Below are 20,749 nucleotides of genomic sequence, written 5' to 3' on the forward strand. Positions count from 1 at the left end.
GGAAAATAATAATAATAATAATACAGGGTCCTATGTCTTTCGTAGGACCCCTAACTAGGAAATCATTTATTGGCCCCAACTTTCACTACTGAAGATGCAGGTATTATTTTATCGACCACTTCTGTCTGCCCTGTAATCATTGAAGATCGGCTCACAACGCACAGGGGCGCCACCTGCAGGCCACGGGGGGAACCCTGTTTTCTCCAAATCTGACTAGTTGCCAGTTCCCGATTCATTGATTTGTTGGACAAGATGGGGAAATATTTCATCGACCTATATGTTCAATCATTTTCCAAAACGCGGAGGAGGGAAAGTTACTTGCGTACTTACTTACTTGCCATGCATCCGACGCGCCAGCAGAGGGCGTTGTGGTACCAAAATAAGTGTTCTGGTAAACCAAAAACAGTCGACTATCAACTTTCACAGTCTACTCTGACTCTAGCCCTAACTCTGACTTAAATCTGACCTTGACCTAACCCTTACCTTACCCTTTAGATATCAGAAGACCAAACGTACGAAGACGTGGTTACCAGTTAATATTGCCTCCACATGTAAAATCCTTTATTACGCAAGCGGAGGCATTAAGCAAATGTGAATGAGGCGACAGAGGAAGAGGCATGTATCGAAGCCTCCACCATCTGTGGATGTCATTTAAACTGAACTCTGCGGTAACATCAAGGTTTCATCTTTATCAACAGGTCGGTATTCTCAATTTGACGCTTAGACCAGACAAAGGACAGCGTGTTGATTTGGGGTGCATTGGGGATGTCTGGGAGTCTTGCTGAAGGTGAGTTGGGGATGGAGAGCGGAGAGAGAGGCGAACAATTCGCTTCTCCCCAGAATGAACCAACAGCCTTTAAGGGCCTCGGGAAGTTCCAGCCCACAAGACTCGGAGTAAGAGATCACGCACACACACACACACGCACGCACGCACGCACGCACGCACGCACGCACGCACGCACGCACGCACGCACGCACGCACGCACGCACACACACACACACACACACACACACACACACACACACACACCAACACACACGCGCACACACACGCGCACACACACAGACACACACACACACACACTCACACACACACAGACACACACACGCACAGACACACACACACACTTGTTGACGTTCACTTGTACTAGGGACGACTTGTGTTTCATGTTTCCGTCCTGTGACGTGTACTGGCTGCAATAAGAATAAATAATAATTACTAGTTATGATTATTGATAATAATGACATTGATTCTGTCGTCTCCCAACAGGCGGTTGAAGTAACAATTGGGATCTTGATGGCACTGACAGCAATTACCTATTTGGCTTACGAAGTCCACTTTGCAAAAACACCAATCCTCTTCTGGGGAATCTTCATCGTAAGTAACCTTTGGGTGAAGTCTCAATGCATTGTTTCAACCACAGTTGCTCTTTAGTAGCCTATATAATGTGTATGTGTCTCTTAAGTACCATATACAGTATAATGTGTAGTTGTCTAATATAAATGACTCTTACTCTCTGTTGTATTCTTGCAAATCTCATATGGTGCGTTCTTCAGCACTGTGTTTGTATGCTAGAGGCCTCGTTGTGTTAAATCCTCAGCATTAACTCCATCTTCTTTGGGTGGGTTCAGTGGTAACTGTTGTACCTGATGGTTTCAGGTGTGCGCTGCGTTGGGGATGAATGTGCTGGTGGCTCTCTCCGCTATCGCTGGAAGTCCTCTTCATGGCTTTGCTATTGTAATATTTGGGTTTGAAGAGTGCGTAACTCTGGTGAGAATGTTTAACTATTTTGTATTTTGCTAAGAAATGATATTCTATTTTTTGGGTTATTTTTATCGTCTCTATTTAATCCATGTTAATTTTCCACTAAAAAAACTATATAATGCAATATAATACAATGATCTTTTTGTTTTGTCACAGTGTCACAGTGAATTTGTCATGCTGGCAGCGTCCATCTTGCTGTTCATCATCTCCATAATCGTTGTTGCATCTGCAGTGTTTGCTCTGTGTTCCTCTAGAAAGGTAAGGCAGACGTCTGCAGTGTCTGCTCTGTGTTCCTCTAGAAAGGCTGCTCTGGGTTCCTCTAGAAAGGCTGCTCTGGGTTCCTCTAGAAAGGCTGCTCTGGGTTCCTCTAGAAGGGCTGCTCTGTTCCTCTAGAAAGGCTGCTCTGTGTTCCTCTAGAAAGGCTGCTCTGTGTCCCTCTAGAAAGGCTGCTCTGTGTCCCTCTAGAAAGGCTGCTCTGTGTTCCTCTAGAAAGGCTGCTCTGTGTCCCTCTAGAATGGCTGCTCTGTGTTCCTCTAGAATAGCTGCTCTGTGTTCCTCTAGAAAGGCTGCTCTGTGTGCCTCTAGAAAGGCTGCTCTGTGCTCCTCTAGAAAGGCTGCTCTGTGTTCCACTAGAAAGGCTGCTCTGTGTTCCACTAGAATGGCTGCTCTGTGTCCCTCTAGAATGGCTGCTCTGTGTTCCTCTAGAATAGCTGCTCTGTGTTCCTCTAGAAAGGCTGCTCTGTGTTCCTCTAGAAAGGTAAGGGACACATCTGTCTGTTGTGAGTCAATCGATCTACAAGCCAACGGTCCACTGAGAGGAACCGCAGTGGTTGTGTCATTTTGGAAGCGGTTCTTTAAGTTTGATTCAGAGGTATTGCATTCATTGGGTTAATTGTTACATGAATCACCCTTACATTGTAAATTTAATATGTGAAGCAAGCTTTGTTTTGTAAGGAGGTGGATAGACCGACTGCCTCTCCACTGTAAAGGAAGTCTAACTTTGAGCCTCATGTAGCCATGATCTGTGTGGATGAATAGATGATGAGGTAGCAGCCAATAGGAGTCGTTCTGATGTTCTCCTCTGCTGTTACCTCTCTGTTTCTGCGCCTCAATCTCTTCTCTCTTTTTTATTTCAGCCATCAAAAGAACACAGTCATCTAAGAGGAACTTTTTGTTTGTTCTGCCAATCCCTATGTGAAAAAATATTATACTTCAACTACACTTTCGACAGGATGTACACTTTTAGCATGTAACTGTATTCCCTGAACTCATTGAAGATCGGCTCACCAGGCACAGGGGCGCCACCATTTGTTTTTCGCCAAATGTGACTAAATGCCAGTTCCCGAATTATTGATTTGTAGGGAAATTTGGGGAAAATGACATTGACCTATATGTTCCATCATCTTCCAAAACGCCGAGGGTGGAAAGTTACTTGCGTACTTCCTTACTTCCCATGTGTAGGAGCCATATTCAGTTTAGCATTATTTGTGTGCAATGGTTGTTTTTGGTGACCTCTACAGGTCTTGAGTGCCTGTGTGCATATAATAGGAGATCAACAGAGTGCCAGGTGTGGCTGATTACACAGCAAAAAGTTTTTCTACAATGGCTTGGCCCACATCCTGCTCTTTGTTTGTTTTAAGTATTGTTACGTATTTTAAGAATCTAAGCTACCCACACATATCCCCAATGAAGCAGGACCAAACATAAGCCGTAAATACCATACATAGCCACAAGGGGAGCAAGACCTTATTGGAGGCTGCTCCAGCCACAGATAGCAGCGCTTTTATATATACGAAGAAGCCGAAGCCAGTACGGCACCCCGGCCACGCCCACTAGGCCACGCCCACTTGACGGTCTCTACCTGAGGACAAGGGGTGGAGATCATCTATAAGATGTCTATGGTGGAGATGGCCAGAGATCAATAGGTAGACGCGCAGAAAGCCACCCGGGCCTAAGCCCGGGGGGCTTGAAGTAGATCACGGTATTTTCCTCTCACACGTGTTCTACACGATTCTTAGAATTCCCTCCGTATAGCTTCACTTACCATGCCGAAACATGCCGACGACTTTATGATAAATGAAGTGAGTTAAAGCAACCCGGGATTGGACGACTTTCTTCGAGAATATGCAACAGTATTCTCAGTCAGTTTTCTTTGATTTTTGTACAAAATAAACCACAAGACCCTTTTTGCAAACCCAACAAACTTCTGGACATTATCGTTTTTGGACGCAAGCATTGTTAGAATCTAGTCTGCAGTCAGTCACCAGTGATGTTAATTGGAACAAGGAAAATCTGAGAAACGTCACTACACCATGCATCCGACGCGCCAGCAGAGGGCGCTGTGGTACCACAACAACTGTTCTGGTAAGGCGGTAAACCACAAGCAGTCGATGGCCCTACATTTGTCTACCCACCCTAATCCTAACCCTGATTTAAATCTAACCTTGACTTAACCCTTACCTCACCCTTTTGATCGCAGAATACCACACGTAGGAAGACGTGTTTACCAGTTCATTGCCTCAACATGTAAAATCCTTTATTAGGCAATCGCGTAAGCATTAAGCAATGTGGATGAAGCAACTAAGGAAGAAGCATGTATTTAAGCCTCCACCCTCTGTGGATCTTATTTAAACTGACCTCTGCGGTAACAACAAGGTTTCATTAATAAGTCGGTATTCTGAATTTGACGCTTAGACCATACAATCGACAGCGTGTTGATTTGGGTTGGATTGGAAATGTATGGGAATCTTGTTGAAGGAGAAAGCTTTGAGTTGAGGATGGAGAACGGAGAGAGAGGCGAAGAATTGGCTTCTCCCAAGAATGAGCCAACAGCCTCTGAGGGCCTCGACAAGTTCCAGCGATTGAAGCCCACAATACTCGGAGTAAGAGACCACACACACACACACACACACACACACACACACACACACACACACACACACACACACACACACACACACACACACACACACACACACACACACACACACACACACAGCTGTACTGAGGCCTTTTAGGGCGACATGTGTTTCATTTTTCTGTCCTGTGACGGGTACTGGCTGCAATAAGAATAAATAAGAATTATTACTGATGATTATTGATAATAAAAACATTGATTCTGTTGTCTCCCAACAGGCGATTGAAGTAACAATTGGGATCTCCATGGCACTGACCGCAATTACGTATCTGGCTGTCGATGTCGACCTCGACATAACAGCAATCCTCTTCTGGGGAATCTTCATCGTGAGTAACCTTTAGGTGAAGTCTCAATGCATTATTTCAACCACAGCTGTTCCTTAGTAGCCTATATAGTGTGTGTGCTTATGCACTATTTGGTAGCCTATATATTGTGATTGATGTAAAATCTGCACCCAGTGTTGTGATGAGTTTGGTCTCCCAGTGTTGTGGTGAGTTTGGTCTCCCAATGTTGTGATGAGTTTGGTCTCCCAGTGTTGTGGTGAGTTTGGTCTCCCAGTGTTGTGGTGAGTTTGGTCTCCCAGTGTTGTGGTGAGTTTGGTCTCCCAGTGTTGTGGTGAGTTTGGTCTCCCAGTGTTGTGGTGAGTTTGGTCTCTCAGTGTTGTGGTGAGTTTGGTCTCCCAGTGTTGTGGTGAGTTTGGTCTCTCAGTGTTGTGATGAGTTTGGTCTCCCAGTGTTGTGGGGAGTTTGGTGTCCCAGTGTTGTGATGAGTTTGGTCTCCCAGTGTTGTGATGAGTTTGGTCTCCCAGTGTTGTGGTGAGTTTGGTCTCCCAGTGTTGTGGTGAGTTTGGTCTCCCAGTGTTGTGGTGAGTTTGGTCTCCCAGTGTTGTGGTGAGTTTGGTCTCCCAGTGTTGTGGTGAGTTTGGTCTCCCAGTGTTGTGGTGAGTTTGGTCTCCCAGTGTTGTGGTGAGTTTGGTCTCCCAGTGTTGTGGTGAGTTTGGTGGGAGTGGTGAGTCCAGCCTCACTAAGGAGCAGGTCAGGGTCAGTATAGTCTGGTCCTCTTGCTCTATGAAGCCTGCAGGTGTGTGGCTGTAGAGCAGCTCTTGCTGGGAGTGGAGCAGAGCCACACATCCTGATTCACTGCTCAGTACTTCCTGTTTACCAGTGGCACCAAAGAGTTCTGGTGATATTGTCCCCTACAGTACATCCCTGCTGGGGGTTTGACCATCGCTGCTGACAGGAAACCCACCAGGGCCAAGGTGAGCCAACAGCACTCAGGAAATGACTCTTACTTTCTGTCTCTAAAGTCCTCAGCCCTGTGGTCGTATGCTAGAGGCCTCGTCGTGTTAAATCCTCAGCATTAACTCCATCTTCTTTGGGTGGGTTAAGTGGTAACTGTTGTTCCTGACGGTTTCAGGTGTGCGCTGCGTTGGGGATGAATGTGCTGGTGGCTCTCTCGACCGTCGCTGGAAGTGTTCTTCATTTCTTTGCTAGTGTACTATTTGCGTACCCTCCCTGCCACCTTGGTTGTAAACATTTGGTAAGAAATGTTTAACTATTGTGTGTTTTGCTATGAAATTATATTCTAGTATTATGGCTATTTTTATCTTCTCCATGTAGTCCATAATCATTTTTCACTGAAAATATAGTTGTCTGAAGCTTCAAATCCATAACATACAATGTAATATAATATGCTTTTCTTTTTGTTTTGTCAGAGAAATACTGAATTGTTCATGCTGGCAGCGTCCATCTTGCTGTTCATCGTCTCCATACTGGTTGTTTCCTCTGCAGTGGCTGCTCTGTGTTCCTCTAGAAAGGTAAGGGACACATCTGTCAGTTGTTAGTCAATCGATCAACGGTCCATTGAGCGGAACCACAGTGGTTGTGTCATTTTGGAAGCGGTTCTTTAGGTTTGATTCAGAGGTATTGCATTCATTGGGGTAATTGTTACATGATTCACCCTTACATTGTAAATTGAATGAGTGATGCAAGTAATGTTTGGTAAGGAGATGGATCGACCAACTGTGGCTGTTATGCTGTCACTCCTGCCTATCCCCTGTAAAGAAATCGAACTTTATCATGTAGCCATGATCTCTGTGGATGAATAGATGTGGTGGCAGCCAATAGGAGTCGTTCTGATGTTCTCCTCTGCTGTTTCCTCTCTGTTTCTGCGTCTGACTCTCTTCTCTTTTTATTTCAGCCATCAATAGAAAACACAGTAATCTAAGAGGTACCCCTCGTTCTAAGGTGGACAAAAAAATTGATGAACCTCTTCTATCTTCAGATTTCACACCAAAAGGTTTTATTTTATAAATATTTCTTTGTACACCTTTTTTATCTTCTGATATCTTTCTAATGTGGTTTACTTTGATATTGCAGAGATATTGTAACCCTGATGTAAATGATTGTTGTTTCCAGAATGTTTTTTATAATATATATATAATCTCAATTACTTTCTGTCATTATTTATTTAGATTAATAAAAATAGCGGAGATAACATCTGCAACAACTTAAAACAATTTCCAAGTTCAGTTTATTAACTCAATTTGTAACATTTCAACAAGACTGCTAAGTCTGTGTGAATCTCAAAACAGAGAAACAAGAGCAAATGAGTCACTGGGGTTTGCATTTAATGAAAAATATTTTTAAACAGTAAACATTGGTCGCTTGTCAGCTTCATCAGCTTATTCCCTTTCAAAAAAAATAACATATTCATGCATCTTTCAAGCATGAATAAAGACACCAAGTCCCTCTGTCATGACTTTGTACGATCAAAATTCTTGTAAAACTTCTGACCCTTGGTATTATGTTTATTTAAAATAAAATAAGTAACTTATTAAAATAAATAAATAAATGAGACCCCGCCCCGTCTGCCGCTCGCGCCCCCCCCCCCCCCCCCCCCCCCCCCCCCCCCACACCCCCGACACTTTTTATCAGCTGAGGGCGTTTCCATGAGTCTCATAGTATTTGAACATGTTGTACTTGTTGATTAGCTCACGTTGCTATGGCAATGAAAACGCCCTCAGCTGATAAAATAATGCCAGCATTTTTTTTCAACTGAAAATTAGCACCCATGTCAACTTCTTCTGCTCCTTGCACCTTATCATGCTTATCATGCTACGCAGCATTACAAGCCCCTGCTGACTAAAACATGAAGCAATTCAAGAGGAGGCATAGATAGAATCACCTTGTGGTCAACTGTCATTTAATAGTCATCTGACAGATTATGTCAAGGTTATAAAATGATCATTATTATTATTAGCTGCTCATGTTATAACACAGCTGGATATCGTGGATTTTCTGATAAAGACTAGCAAGCCTTTTTGACAGACAAAACAGCAGAAACTATTTTAAGTGTGCTCGTGCTGCCTTTTTGGTTTTGTCAAACAGGAGACGCCTGCCCACCAATCAGAGGTTAGAGATTCCTGCAGGAAGGTTGTGCTCGATTTCACTAGCCCATTTGTGCCTGTTCATTAGTGTACAGCATCTATTCTCTCATTGCTTGTGTAAAAAAAAGTTAGAATATTAGATTTGAGGACGAAATGATAGGGTGGGCTAAGGCAAGTTTTAGGTGGGCTTGAGCCCACCCAAAAAGGTCTAGCTTCGCGACTGAACGTAAGCTAGCGAGAACTCATCCAGCTTCACTTTTCAAAAATGCGCGGTAACTGTTAGCGGCTACAGTGACGTAGGCCTACGTAGCCAGCAGATTTAGGCCACGTTTATACGTAGCAGGGTATTTATAGAAACAAATATTTCCCCCCCTCCGTTTTCAAAAATAACATTGTGCACACAACATCGTTTTCAAAAAAGTTGTCGTTTACATCAAAACGCATAAATACGCTGTCGAGCACCATTATAACCATGCCAAACCTATGGGCGGCAGTGTAGGGAGAAGGATAAAGCCATGCAAGCCAATCAGAGTGCTCAGAATCAACAACAACGAATAACACGAGCGTCTTCCTGTAAGAAACAAACTGTAAACATAGGGCGCTCATATGACGTTAAGCATTTCCTGGCGCATAATGTGACGCTTCAGAACCTTAAACCCCGTTTCTCCCCGTTGACACGACAACACATAACCGGCGTTTTCAGAAATCTCCAATTTGGCCAGAGTTTTTAGAAATGATTGTTTTCTGTGATAAAAACAGCGTTTTGGTGTAAATAAGAGGCCAAACCTCTTGGAAATATCTGCGTTTTCCCTTCGTGTAAACGGGGCCTTAATAGTCCGCCAAAGACGTTGACGTCGCTTTGCAACCGAAGACGCTGGGTTTGACAAGTTATCGGACTTCTTGCGGAGTGATACCAAAGACGCCATTAGAGGCAAAAAAGCCTTTGTTTACCTTGACAGCGGTCAATTATACTTCGCAGCGGTGCATTATCAAATATAATTCACCGCCGGGAGTTGTGTAGGGCCCATGCAAGTGAACGGAGCGTTAATAATATAAATAATAATATAAAATATGTATATACATATTTTTTTTTTTAGATCTGTGCCTCAAGTGGGGGGGCACTAGCATTGTGGGGGGCGGACCCGGCCCCCTATGGCCCGCCCATAGTGACGGGCCTGGATGTACCTATAGTGCCTGACAGCTGCTTTCACACCGCCGCGCGGCAACTCGCCGTCTCCGTTCATTTCAATGAGGGAAGGGCGGCAGAGGGGAGGCGAGGGGAGGCCAGATTCTACAGGCCTGTCCCCCCTTTCTCTCTGCCTCCGTCCAGCCCTGTCATGTCGGCTGTGAGGACCAGCTCTTCTCCTCTGGTCAGTGCAACTGGAATAACCTCTATACAGGTCTTACATTCTGCAGCGTGTAGCGGATAGAGGATTTACCATCTTTTTCATTTTCTTTATGTAGGTTGAATCAGATAGGAGCCCTGCTCCTCCTGGTCTCCTCCTGGTCTCCTCCTGGTCTCCTCCTCCTGGTCTCCTCCTGGTCTCCTCTTGGTCTCCTCCTGGTCTCCTCCTGGTCCCCTCCTGGTCCTTTCCTGGTCACCTGGTCTCCTCCTGGTCCCCTCCTGGAGACCATTCCCCAGCAGGACCAGCGCTGGATTGCGTCCACGCTGTGGAGGAACCAGCGGCTGCGCCCGGACGTCCAGCTCTGGTATGAGCCACCGGTTCCTGCCCTCCTCTACAGCCAGGTCCCGTCACAAGATCGCTGTGTTATGCACCGGCTCCTGGTGTGGACGGCCTACCGCCGGTGGAAGGTGAGACTGTCCTGCCCCCTGTGCAAGGGGCAGCTCACCGGGGCCGGCGTCCACAGGAGGGCACGGGAGGTCCTGGACATGGACAGGTACTACCCAATGGGGCCGGAGACCCTCAGGTGCATCTCCCCCGGTTGTGTTACCAACTACCTGTCCACGAGCCAGAGCGTCCTGGACCAGCTGGGCCCAGAGCGTCCTGGACCAGCTGGGCCCAGAGCGTCCTGGACCAGCTGGTCCAGGACGCTCTGGGCCCAGCTGGTCCAGGACGCTCTGGGCCCAGCTGGTCCAGGACGCTCTGGGCCCAGAGCGTCCTGGACCAGCTGGTCCACGAGCCAGAGCGTCCTGGACCAGCTGGGCCCAGAGCGTCCTGGACCAGCTGGTCCACGAGCCAGAGCGTCCTGGACCAGCTGGGCCCGGCTCTCCGGGGGGAGGGGGGGGGGAGTTCAGATCATGAAAGCAAACATCTTTTTTTATGCAGCTCAATTCATCCTGCCAGTAAATAGCGATACCTCCACCTGCCCCCTCGCCTGTGGCCACCGGGGTCTTAACTCACACACACTGACACACCGACGGCACCACATGACGGTTGGTTGAGGTCGGACTTGAACCAGCGACCCCGTGGTCATGAGGCGCTGTCAGCCGCTAGCTGGGCGGTGCTCCTTCTGACGCTCACCGTCTGTCCGTCACGACTCTACCATGACGTCATCTGTCTGTGTTCGGCTGGGTGAAAGTTTGTCTTCGGGTTCATTATCTTTGGTGGAAGTGTGATGCTCTGACGAGAGGGAAATGTGTAGATTCAACATTTAGAGAAAAAGGTGTGGATATTAAATATTAATTCTGATTTAAAATAACTAACGATGTCTAACGATGTTTTGTCCAACTCACACAGCGCAGGTTTGAACGGGTCTACATATTGAACAAAATACTATATACATGTGTATATATATATATATTAGGGCTGTCAAGCGATTAAATATATTTAATCACGATTAATCGCATTAATGCCATAGTTAACTCACGATTGATCGCGATTAATCATATTTTTTTTTCTATGCTAAATATCCCTTGAATTCTTTGTCCCATTAATTTTTCTCATTTTAATGCTCTTATCAACATGGAGAAGTGCATCGGCTTGCCTTGTGCAAATGTTTTTTTATTGATAACAACATTGGCATATACTGATCAAAACAGGACGGTACAAAAAAAAACCTATAATGCAATTAAACGATGATCATACAAAGATATGCCTTGAACATAGCAGTCAGCCTACTGCTTCTTTGTTTTGAGCCCAAAAAAATAAAAAATAAAATATATATATATTTTTTTAAAAATAATAATTTGTGTTAATCGCACGTTAAAATTGGTTTGCGTTAAGGCCGTTAATAACGCGTTTAACTGACAGCTCTAATATATATATATATATATATATATATATGTATATATATTATTATATATATATATTTATATAATATATATATATGTGTGTGTATAGATATATATGTGTGTATAGATATATATATATATATATATGTATATATCTATATATATAGTATTTGGTTCAATATGTATAACCTCTAACACCTAAACTAATCATCTCTAGTACCTAAAGTAACCATCTCTAGACTCTAGTACCTAGAGTCTATATATATATATATATATACATAATATATATTAGGCTAAAGTAATAACTTTTATGTGACTTTGCGGATGGTTGTGAAGTGTGTGAAGAAGGTTTCCTGTTGTACGCGTCAGGACGGCTTCTGGAGGAGTTATGAACGACATGAATCATAGAACAGGCCGACACATGTTTATTGTAAGAAATAACTTTTAGTTGGTTAACGGGAATGGAATCACAGTGATCTGAATAATCACAATTCATAATAATTAATAACATAATAATTAATAACATAATAATTAATTCATCATTATGTTCTGATTGATTTCCTCTGTTACTAAACCCTGAACCCCGGAATCAAACCCTAACACCTTTCTATACCCTGCGTGAATATGTATAAACAGATACGTCCCAAACAGTGAGGGTAGACTAACACACAGACAGGAATGAACAGCATTGACTACAACCAAAAGTAATAGAATTACACAACCAACCGTTTGATAGATGATTATTATTTTCCCATGTGATTCTTGTGTAGGTGTGAACATAACAATATTGTGTTAACAGTATCATTGATTTCTCTACATGTGTGGTTCTATTACAGACACTTGTTATCAACATTAAACGTACAATTCCATTTAACAAGAAAACACACGCACCCCTCACTGTTAATGATCCACAGGCTGCACTGAGACCTTCACCGACCATCCTCTACCGTCTATGATACTATACTCATATATACACAACTAGATATATTGATCCACACACATATATATATATATATATATATATATTAGAGCTGTCAGTTAAACGCGTTATTAACGGCGTTAACGCAAACCAAATGTAACGGCGTTAAAAATTTTATCGCGCGATTAACGCAATTATTTTATAAAAAAAAAAAAAAAAAAACTTTTTTTTTTTTTTTTTTTCTTTGGCTCAAAACAAAGAAGCAGTAGCCTGACTGCAATGTTTAAAATGACATTTGTTCAAAGCAGTCGTTTAATTGCACTATAGGCTCTTTTTTTGTATCGTCCTGTTTTGATCAGTGTATATGCCAATGTTGTTATCAATAAAAAATCATTTGCACAAGGCAAGCCGATGCACTTCACCATGTTGATAAGAGAATTAAAATGAGAAGAATTATGGGACAAAAAAATCAAAGGATATTTAGCATAGAAAAAGAATTTGCGATTAATCGCGATTAATTAGAGTTAACTATGACATTAATGCGATTAATCACGATTAAATATTTTAATCGCTTGACAGCTCCAATATATATATATATGTACCTGCAGGCAGTGTTTTCTTGCTCTGTGGACTATGTGTCATTCCATACATTGACCACAAGGTGGACTCGTATTATTTTGTTGCAATATACCTGTTGATTGGTTTCTTTGTTCTACTATTTGATTATTACCCGAATATTTATATATATATATATATATATATATATATATATATATATAGATAGATAGATAGATAGATAGATAGATAGATAGATAGATAGATAGATAGATAGATAGATAGATAGATAGATGATACTGTGTTTCAGAGACTCTAGCAGGCAAACAGAACTGACAAGGTTACATTCATTTACATGGCTTAGTGCGTGAGGAGACACCACACACTCTAACATCTCTGGTTCGGGCTTCACCTGCTGGTCCAACACCAAACCAAGGGTAGATGTTGTCAGTGAAAGTGTGTTGATGGGTGTAGATGAGAGTCATGTCTTCAGGGTCGTAGAAGGACACCTCCCCTCCATCATAGTCCAGCTGGACTCTGATCCTCTCTGGAGTCCTCTTCAATGTCAGGGTTTTACCAGTACCCTGAGTGTACTTTCCACTGCGGTGGAGTAAACACCAGATTCCATTAGCTGGTGAACCAGTACACTCTCCTTTCCTCTCCACTGACTCTTTAGCAACACCTATTCTCCATATAGGAAGGTCTCCCACCTCCACCTCCCAGCAGTGCTCCCCTGAGCTGAAGCCCTCAGAGCCCAGAACATTACGGTACCTAGTGAACCTCTCTGGGTTGTTAGGAACCTTCTGGGTTACATCGCTACATCTCACGCTGGTCAGATCATCAGACAGAGAGAGTGAGCGTGCCGCAGTGTTTGGGTCCAGAATAACGGGGCTGAAGGTGGTCCTCTGCCCCATCTCCTCCCAGACTCTGTGGGCCAGGTTTCCCAGGTGTTTGGCCTCGTCCAGCAGCGCTCCAGGAAGCAGCTGGGGATCAGAACCGGAGAGCAGGGCTCTGGCGCTGGTCCGGGAGCGCGTGGAAGCGCTGAGGAACGACAGGCCGTCCTTCTGCAGGTCTGCTTCTTGAAGGGTCTTCCTCTCCAGGAGGATCCTCTTCCTCTTCTGCTCCTCTTCCTCTCTCAGGACCGCCACTCTGGCCTTCTCTTCCTCTCTCAGGAACCGGTGAAGCTGTTCAAACTCTGCTCTGATCCGCCTCTCGGTCTTCACCCGCTGTCCCTTGAGGTGAGGAACCATGGCCTCATACGTCTCCTCCAGCTCCTGGTGTCTGCTCCTCCTGGCCTGTAGAGCCCTGAGGTCAGGTCTCAGCTGCTGCTTCAGCTCCTGGACTTGTTCTTCTAGAGGAACCACCGTGTGACCCTGGTGGTGAGGGAACTCACACACATGACACACAGCTCTCTGCTCCTCCTTACAGAACCACTTGATATCCTTTAAGTGCTCAGTGCAGACCCCCTGGTCCTCATCAGAGGGGGCAGACCTCTGGGAGGGTTCAGTGCAGACCACCTGGGCCTCTTCAGAGGGGGCAGACCTCTGGGAGGGCTCAGTGCAGACCACCTGGGCCTCTTCTGAGGGGGCAGACCTCTGGGAGGGTTCAGTGCAGACCACCTGGGCCTCATCAGAGGGGCCAGACCTCTGTCTTCCAGCGTAGGACTCAGCGAGCTCCTTGATGGAAAAGTTAACGACTATATCCTTTGAGGATTTCCTCTTACAGACGGGACAGTTCTTGTTCTCAGCTTGGGCCCAGAAGTCCTGGAGACAGCTGGAACAGAAGCTGTGGTGACAGCCCAGAGACACCGGGTCCGTGAGGATCTCAGTGCACACGCTGCAGGTCAGGAAATGTTTGAGAGGAGGAGGGTTTTCTTCTGCCATTTTAGCAGATGTATAGACGGGAAGTCTCTTCGGAATCCTTCCTTAGATCTGAACCCTTTGTTAATAAACTCCAGAGGTGGTCTGTACCCTACAGATTCAGGAAGTCTAGAAAAGAGAAACTAATATCAGCATAACTCGACAGTCGACAACAACTGTAACACTTATAAAGACATTAAATACGTTGTTTCCTTATCAATGCTAGAATCGGTTGCATTGGCCTTTACGTTACAATCATCTCTAACTAATCTTATACTATCTACGGGGTCATCCCTATGTTCCCCGGGTCCTTTGTTCCCCGCAATCTATCAATCTTCAAAAATATTGAAACTTTGACGCGACATGCGCGTGATGACAGCCAATCGGCGTTCAACAGCGTGGCCACTGAGTGACATGTGTAACGTAACAGCCAATCAGCATTCAACCGGCCAACTCAGTGCAGCGCAGTCCGGGGTGAACTGCAGCATGGAGGAGAAAGTGATTGTTGCCGTTTTCGACTCCCGGAGCTCTTTATATAATAGTACATAATCTAATATAATTGTATAATAATATCACGGCCAAAAGCTCTGTGCGCCTCCGGATGGCCGCGGGAAGCTCTCGTACGGATTGGGCTTCTCGGGGTTTGATTACCGGCGTATGAATACATGAAATGGTAGTTATCTCGGCCGGAATTTGGCAGTAATGGTGAGAAAAAGTAACAGACCGGGGAACATCGAACCCTTTTTTTTAAAAACGGTCCTATGTTCCCCAGTCTCATACAAAGAGGGGAACATAGGACCCGGGGAACATAGCCACGCTCCCCTATCTACCATCGACATATTAATATTAACTAGTAACCCTATCGATTTTGAAATCTACTTAGCCAAATGTTACCTTCTATGGTAATATAACCCAGAATACTAAAGTTATCTTGTAATATGCGTTTGTGTTCATTATCCAGGAATACTAAAGTTAGTAGGCCTATGGAAGCATGTAGCAAAATTCAAATGGCAATGCAATTTGCAATTACATTATACAATTGACAATTCATTATGCAATTTTATAATGTAATTTGTAAATACGTTATTCAAAGTGTATTTTACTTGACGTAAGTGACGTAGTTCCCGCCCAGACGCTGATTGGCTGATACGTTTGCCACTTTGCATATTGACTTTTTGGAAAACGTTATGGATTCCGTTTTGGAAAACGTTTTGGATTCCGTTTTGCCAAATCTTTTGCAAAGCGTTCGTTTTGCGGATTGAAATGTCATTTGAATATCGCAACACACGGAGCGTGGCGAAGTGGATTGCAATCACGGGGACGCTATAGCTTTTCAATTTGAATGAAGGAACTCAAAGAATTTGACAAAATGTTATTCTATTTGTATTGTTATAACTTTTGCAAATTGAATTGAGGATTGCATTGTCACTTTGCATATTAAAATACACTTTGAATAACGTATTTACAAATTACATTTTAAAATTGCATAATGAATTGTCAATTGCATAATGTAATAATAATGCATTTTATTTATGAAAGCGCCTTTCAGGTCACTCAAGGACACTGTGCATCACACACAATAAAACACACAATGAAATATACAAAAAACGTGATAAAATAGACATAGAAAGGACAACATAATAAGTTAAAATACATAGGGCAGAATGGCAGGAAGCATGGAGATTAGAGAGAGTAGGCAGTCCGAAACAGGTGGGTTTTTAGTTGTGCTTTGAAAATGGGGAGAGAGTCACAGTATCGGAGGTCGGGTGGTAGAGAGTTCCAGAGCTGGGGAGCAGAGCGACTGAAGGCTCTGCCCCCCATAGTGCTGAGGCGGGCAGGGGGCACAGAGAGGTGGATGGAGGAGGAGGATCGAAGGGAACGGGTGGGGATGTTAATGTGCAGGAGATCAGAGAGGTAGGGAGGGGCGAGGTTGTGGATGGCCATGAATGTAAACACTAGGAGTTTGTTGTTAATGCGGTGGGTTACGGGGAGCCAGTGGAGCTGCTGGAGGACAGGGGTGATGTGATGGTATGAGGGGGTCTTTGTGATGATGCGGGCGGCAGAGTTTTGGACCAGTTGTAGTTTGCGGAGGGACTTGTGGGGGAGGCCGAAGAGGAGAGAATTGCAGTAGTCCAGACGGGAGGTGACGAGGCTGTGAACAAGGATGGCGGTGGTGTGGGGGGTGAGGGAGGGGCGGAGTCTGTTGATGTTGCGGAGATGGAAATATGCAGTGCGGGTAATGGTGTTGATGTGGGAATGGAAGGAAAGTGGGCCGTCGAGGATGACACCCAAGCTCTTAACCTGAGGGGAGGGGGAAACTGAGGAGCTGTCGATGGTGAGAGAGAAGGTATTGACTTTCGCTAGTGTGGATTTAGTGCCGAGGAGGAGCATTTCAGTTTTATTGCAGTTTAGTTTAAGGAAGTTTGAGGTGAACCAGGTTTTTATTTCGGAGAGACAGTCGGTGAGGGAGGAGGGTGGGAGTGAGGAATTGGGTTTGCAGGAAAGGTAGAGCTGGGTGTCATCCGCGAAGCAGTGGAACTGGATATTGTATTTGCGGAGGATGTGGCCGAGGGGGAGGAGATAGATGATGAATAGAAGAGGCCCCAGGACAGATCCCTGGGGCACACCAGTAGTGACTGGGGAGGGATTGGAGGTGAAGGATTTAAGCTGGATGAACTGGGTGCGGCCTGTGAGGTAGGAGTGGAACCAACTGAGGGGGGTGTGGGAGAGGCCAATCGAGGAGAGTCTACTGAGAAGGATGGGGTGTGAGATGGTGTCGAACGCTGCACTCAGATCGAGGAGGATGAGGATGGAGAAGGAACCAGAGTCAGCTGCAATGAGGAGATCGTTAGTGATTTTGATGAGGGCGGTCTCTGTGCTGTGACAGGGGCGGAAACCGGACTGGAAAGGCTCGTAGAGTGAGTGGAGGGATAAGTGGGAGTGAAGTTGGGAGGCGACAATCTTTTCTAGGGTTTTGGAAATGAATGGTAGGTTAGAGATGGGGCGGAGGTTACTGAAGTTGTTGGGGTCTGAACCGGGTTTCTTTAATATGGGGGTGACAGCGGCAGTTTCGAAAAGTGAGGGGACTATTCCAGATGAGAGTGAGAAGTGAATGATGGCGCTGATGAGAGGGAGGAGGGAGGGGAGGCAGGATTTGACTAGGGTTGTGGGGAGGGGATCAAGCTGGCAGGTGGTGGGCTTAGATTTGAGAATGAGAACGGAGAGGTCGGAGGCAGTGGGGAGAAGAAAACTGGCGAAGAGATGGCAAGTAGGGGGAAGTGCAGGTGGGGAGAGAGGGGGGGAATTGGGATGTAGGTGCTGATGAATGGTGTGGATTTTCAGATTGAAATAGTCCAAGATGGAATTGCAGGATTCAGTGGAGTACAAGTGGGGGGGGAGAGAATTGGGTGGGTGGAGGATTTTTTTGAGAACCGAGAAAAGGGTTTTTGAGTTACCTTCATTGGTTAAAATGAGGCCGGAGTAGTAGGTGGATTTGGTCAGGGATATGAGGTCCTTATATTGTGCAATGTGGGAGGTGTACATGTCATTGTGGATGGTGAGACCGGTTCGTTTATAAAGTCGCTCAAGTTGACGGTTTTTAGCTTTCATGGACCTGAGCATGGGGGTAAACCAGGGGGCAGATGTGGAAAAGGAAACAGACCGGGTTTTTACGGGGGCGATAGAGGTGAGAGTGTTTGTGAGGCAGGTGTTGTAAAGAGTGACGAGTTCATCAGGGTTTGAGGTAGAGTCGGTGGTCGGAAAACTGTCAATGAGGGAGCAGAGGGTGGCAATGTTAATGTTCTTGATATCGCAAAATGAAATGAGGCGGGGCAACTTGATTGTGGAGAGACGGAGTACAGCTTTGAAAGTGAGGAGGGAGTGATCTGTGGCGGGGAAAACATCAGCAGTGGGCTTGAAGGGAGTGAGACCGGAGCAGCAGACTAGGTCAAGAGAGTGGCCTTTGATATGGGTGGGGAAATCAATCAGATTATGTAGTCCAAAGCTGTCAAGACAGGATGCAAAGTCTCTGGTGAGAGGCAGGTTGATATTGTCCATGTGAATATTGAAGTGATGACATATTGAATTGCAAATTGCATTGCCATTTGAATTTTGCTACATATGTGCTTCCATAAATGTGTACACATGGTCATCTTCTCTAACTTTATCTAAACTGAATACACATTAGCTTGCCCTGAATATGAGGCTATAAATTATACCAACGACATAACTTTACTCACTTTGGTTCATGTGTGGATCATCGGTCCACTGACACCAAGTCCCTCCGTGATGACTTTGCACGATCAAAATTCAATCAAAATAAATAAATAAATAAGACCCCGTCCCGTGTGCCGCTCGCACCCCCCCCCCGACACCTTTTATCAGCTGAGGGCGTTTCCATGAGTCTCATCGTATTCGAACATGCGGTACTTGTTGATTAGCTCACGTTGTTATGGCAATGAATACGCCCTCAGCTGATAAAATAATGCCAGCGTTTTTTTTCCACTGAAAATTAGCCCCCATGTCAACTCTTTCTGCTCCTTGAACCTTATCTTGCTTATCATGCTACGCAGCATTACAAGCCCCTGCCGACTAAAACATGGAGCAATTCAAGAGGAGGCATAGATAGAATCGCCTTGTGGTCAACTGTCATTTAATAGTCATCTGACAGATTATGTCAAGGTTATAAAATGATTATTATTATTATTAGCTGGCCATGTTATAACAAAGCTGGAAATCGTGGATTTTCTGATAAAGACTAGCAAGCCTTTTTGACAGACAAAACAGCAGAAACTATGTTAAGTGTGCTCGTGCTGCCTTTTTGGTTTTGTCAAACAGGAGACGCCCGCCCACCAATCAGAGGTTAGAGATTCCTGCAGGAAGGTTGCGCTCAATTTCACTAGCCCATTCGTGCCTGTTCATTAGTGTACAGCATCTATTCTCTCATTGCTTGTGTAAAAAAAAGGTAGAATATTAGATTTGAGGACGAAATGATAGGGTGGGCTAAAGCAAGTTTTGGGTGGGCTTGAGCCCACCCAAAAAGGTCTAGCTTCGCGACTGAACGTAAGCTAGCGAAAACTCATCCAGCTTCACTTTTCAAAAATGCGCGGTAACTGTTAGCGGCTACAGTTAGCGGCTACAGTTAGTGGCTACAGTCCGTTTTCAAAAATAACATTGTGCACACATCGTTTTCAAAAAAGTTGTCGTTTACATCAAAACGCATAAATACGCCGTCGAGCACCATGATAACTATGCCAAACCTATGGGCGGCAGTGTAGGGAGAAGGATAAAGCCATGCAAGCCAATCAGAGTCCTCAGAATCAACAACAACGAATAACACGAGCGTCTTCCTGTAAGAAACAAACTGTAAACATAGGGCGCTCATATGACGTTAAGCATTTCCTGGCGCATAATGTAACGCTTCAGAACCTAAAACCCTGTTTCTCCCCGTTGACACGACAACACATAACCGGCGTTTTCAGAAATCTCCACTTTTTAGGAATGATTGTTTTCTGTGATAAAAACAGTGTTTTGGTGTAAATGAGAGGCCAAACCTCTTGGATATATCTGCGTTTTCCCTTTGTGTAAACGGGGCCTTAATAGTCCGCCAAAGACGTTGACGTCGCTTTGCAACCGAAGACGCTGGGTTTGACAAGTTATCGGACTACTTGCGGAGAAATACCTAAGACGCCATTAGAGGCAAAAAAGCCTTTGTTTACCTTGACAGCGGTCAATTATACTTGGCATCGGTGAATTATCAAATATAATTCACCGCCGGAAGTTGTGAAGGGCCCATGCAAGTGAACGGAGCGTTAATAATATAAATAATAATATAAAACATATATGTATGTATATTTTTTTTTTTGATCTGTGCCTCAAGTGGGGGGGCACTAGCATTGTGGGGGGCGGGCCCGGCCCCCTATGGCCCGCCCATAGTGACGGGCCTGGATGTACCTATAGTGCCTGACAGCTGCTTTCACACCGCCGCGCGGCAACTCGCCGCCTCCGTTCATTTCAATGAGGGAAAGGCGGCAGAGGGGAGGCGAGGGGAGCCCAGATTCTACAGGCCTGTCCCCCCTTTCTCTCTGCCTCCATCCAGCCCTGTCATGTCGGCTGTGAGGACCAGCTCTTCCCCTCTGGTCAGTGCAACTGTAA

At 45.0% G+C, this 20,749-nt stretch overlaps 2 protein-coding genes across 12 annotated transcripts in view; one reads left to right on the forward strand and one right to left on the reverse strand.

Moving 5' to 3' along the window:
- Positions 1-7,130, forward strand: part of LOC115559199 (kinesin-like protein KIF26B) — a 52,449-nt gene extending 45,319 nt beyond the window's left edge. The window contains exons 1-6 of one of the 4 annotated variants that reach the window (XM_030377971.1): positions 693-894; positions 1,271-1,378; positions 5,884-5,940; positions 6,099-6,221; positions 6,397-6,498; positions 6,882-7,130. In XM_030377971.1, coding sequence (XP_030233831.1) covers positions 766-894; positions 1,271-1,378; positions 5,884-5,940; positions 6,099-6,221; positions 6,397-6,498; positions 6,882-6,908 — 546 coding nt within the window. In that variant the 5' untranslated portion in view covers positions 693-765 and the 3' untranslated portion in view covers positions 6,909-7,130. Of the gene's footprint in view, positions 1-692; positions 895-1,270; positions 1,379-4,316; positions 4,648-4,900; positions 5,024-5,883; positions 5,941-6,098; positions 6,222-6,396; positions 6,499-6,881 lie in introns of those variants that run through there. The other 3 variants (XR_003979450.1, XM_030377970.1, XM_030377973.1) reach the window with 3 other exon arrangements.
- Positions 1-20,749, reverse strand: part of LOC115559178 (zinc-binding protein A33-like) — a 36,982-nt gene that overhangs the window by 8,286 nt on the left and 7,947 nt on the right. The window contains exons 1-2 of one of the 8 annotated variants that reach the window (XM_030377926.1): positions 18,835-18,956; positions 14,331-14,725 (exon numbers count right to left, since the gene is read on the reverse strand). The exons of 3 other annotated variants lie outside the window; for them this stretch is intronic. In XM_030377926.1, coding sequence (XP_030233786.1) covers positions 14,331-14,620 — 290 coding nt within the window. In that variant the 5' untranslated portion in view covers positions 14,621-14,725; positions 18,835-18,956. Of the gene's footprint in view, positions 1-13,038; positions 14,726-18,834; positions 18,957-20,749 lie in introns of those variants that run through there. 4 more of the 8 variants (XM_030377932.1, XM_030377931.1, XM_030377927.1 and 1 more) reach the window with 4 other exon arrangements.

The sequence above is a fragment of the Gadus morhua genome, chromosome 14, assembly GCF_902167405.1.
Source record: "Gadus morhua chromosome 14, gadMor3.0, whole genome shotgun sequence".
NCBI classification, from domain to species: domain Eukaryota; kingdom Metazoa; phylum Chordata; class Actinopteri; order Gadiformes; family Gadidae; genus Gadus; species Gadus morhua.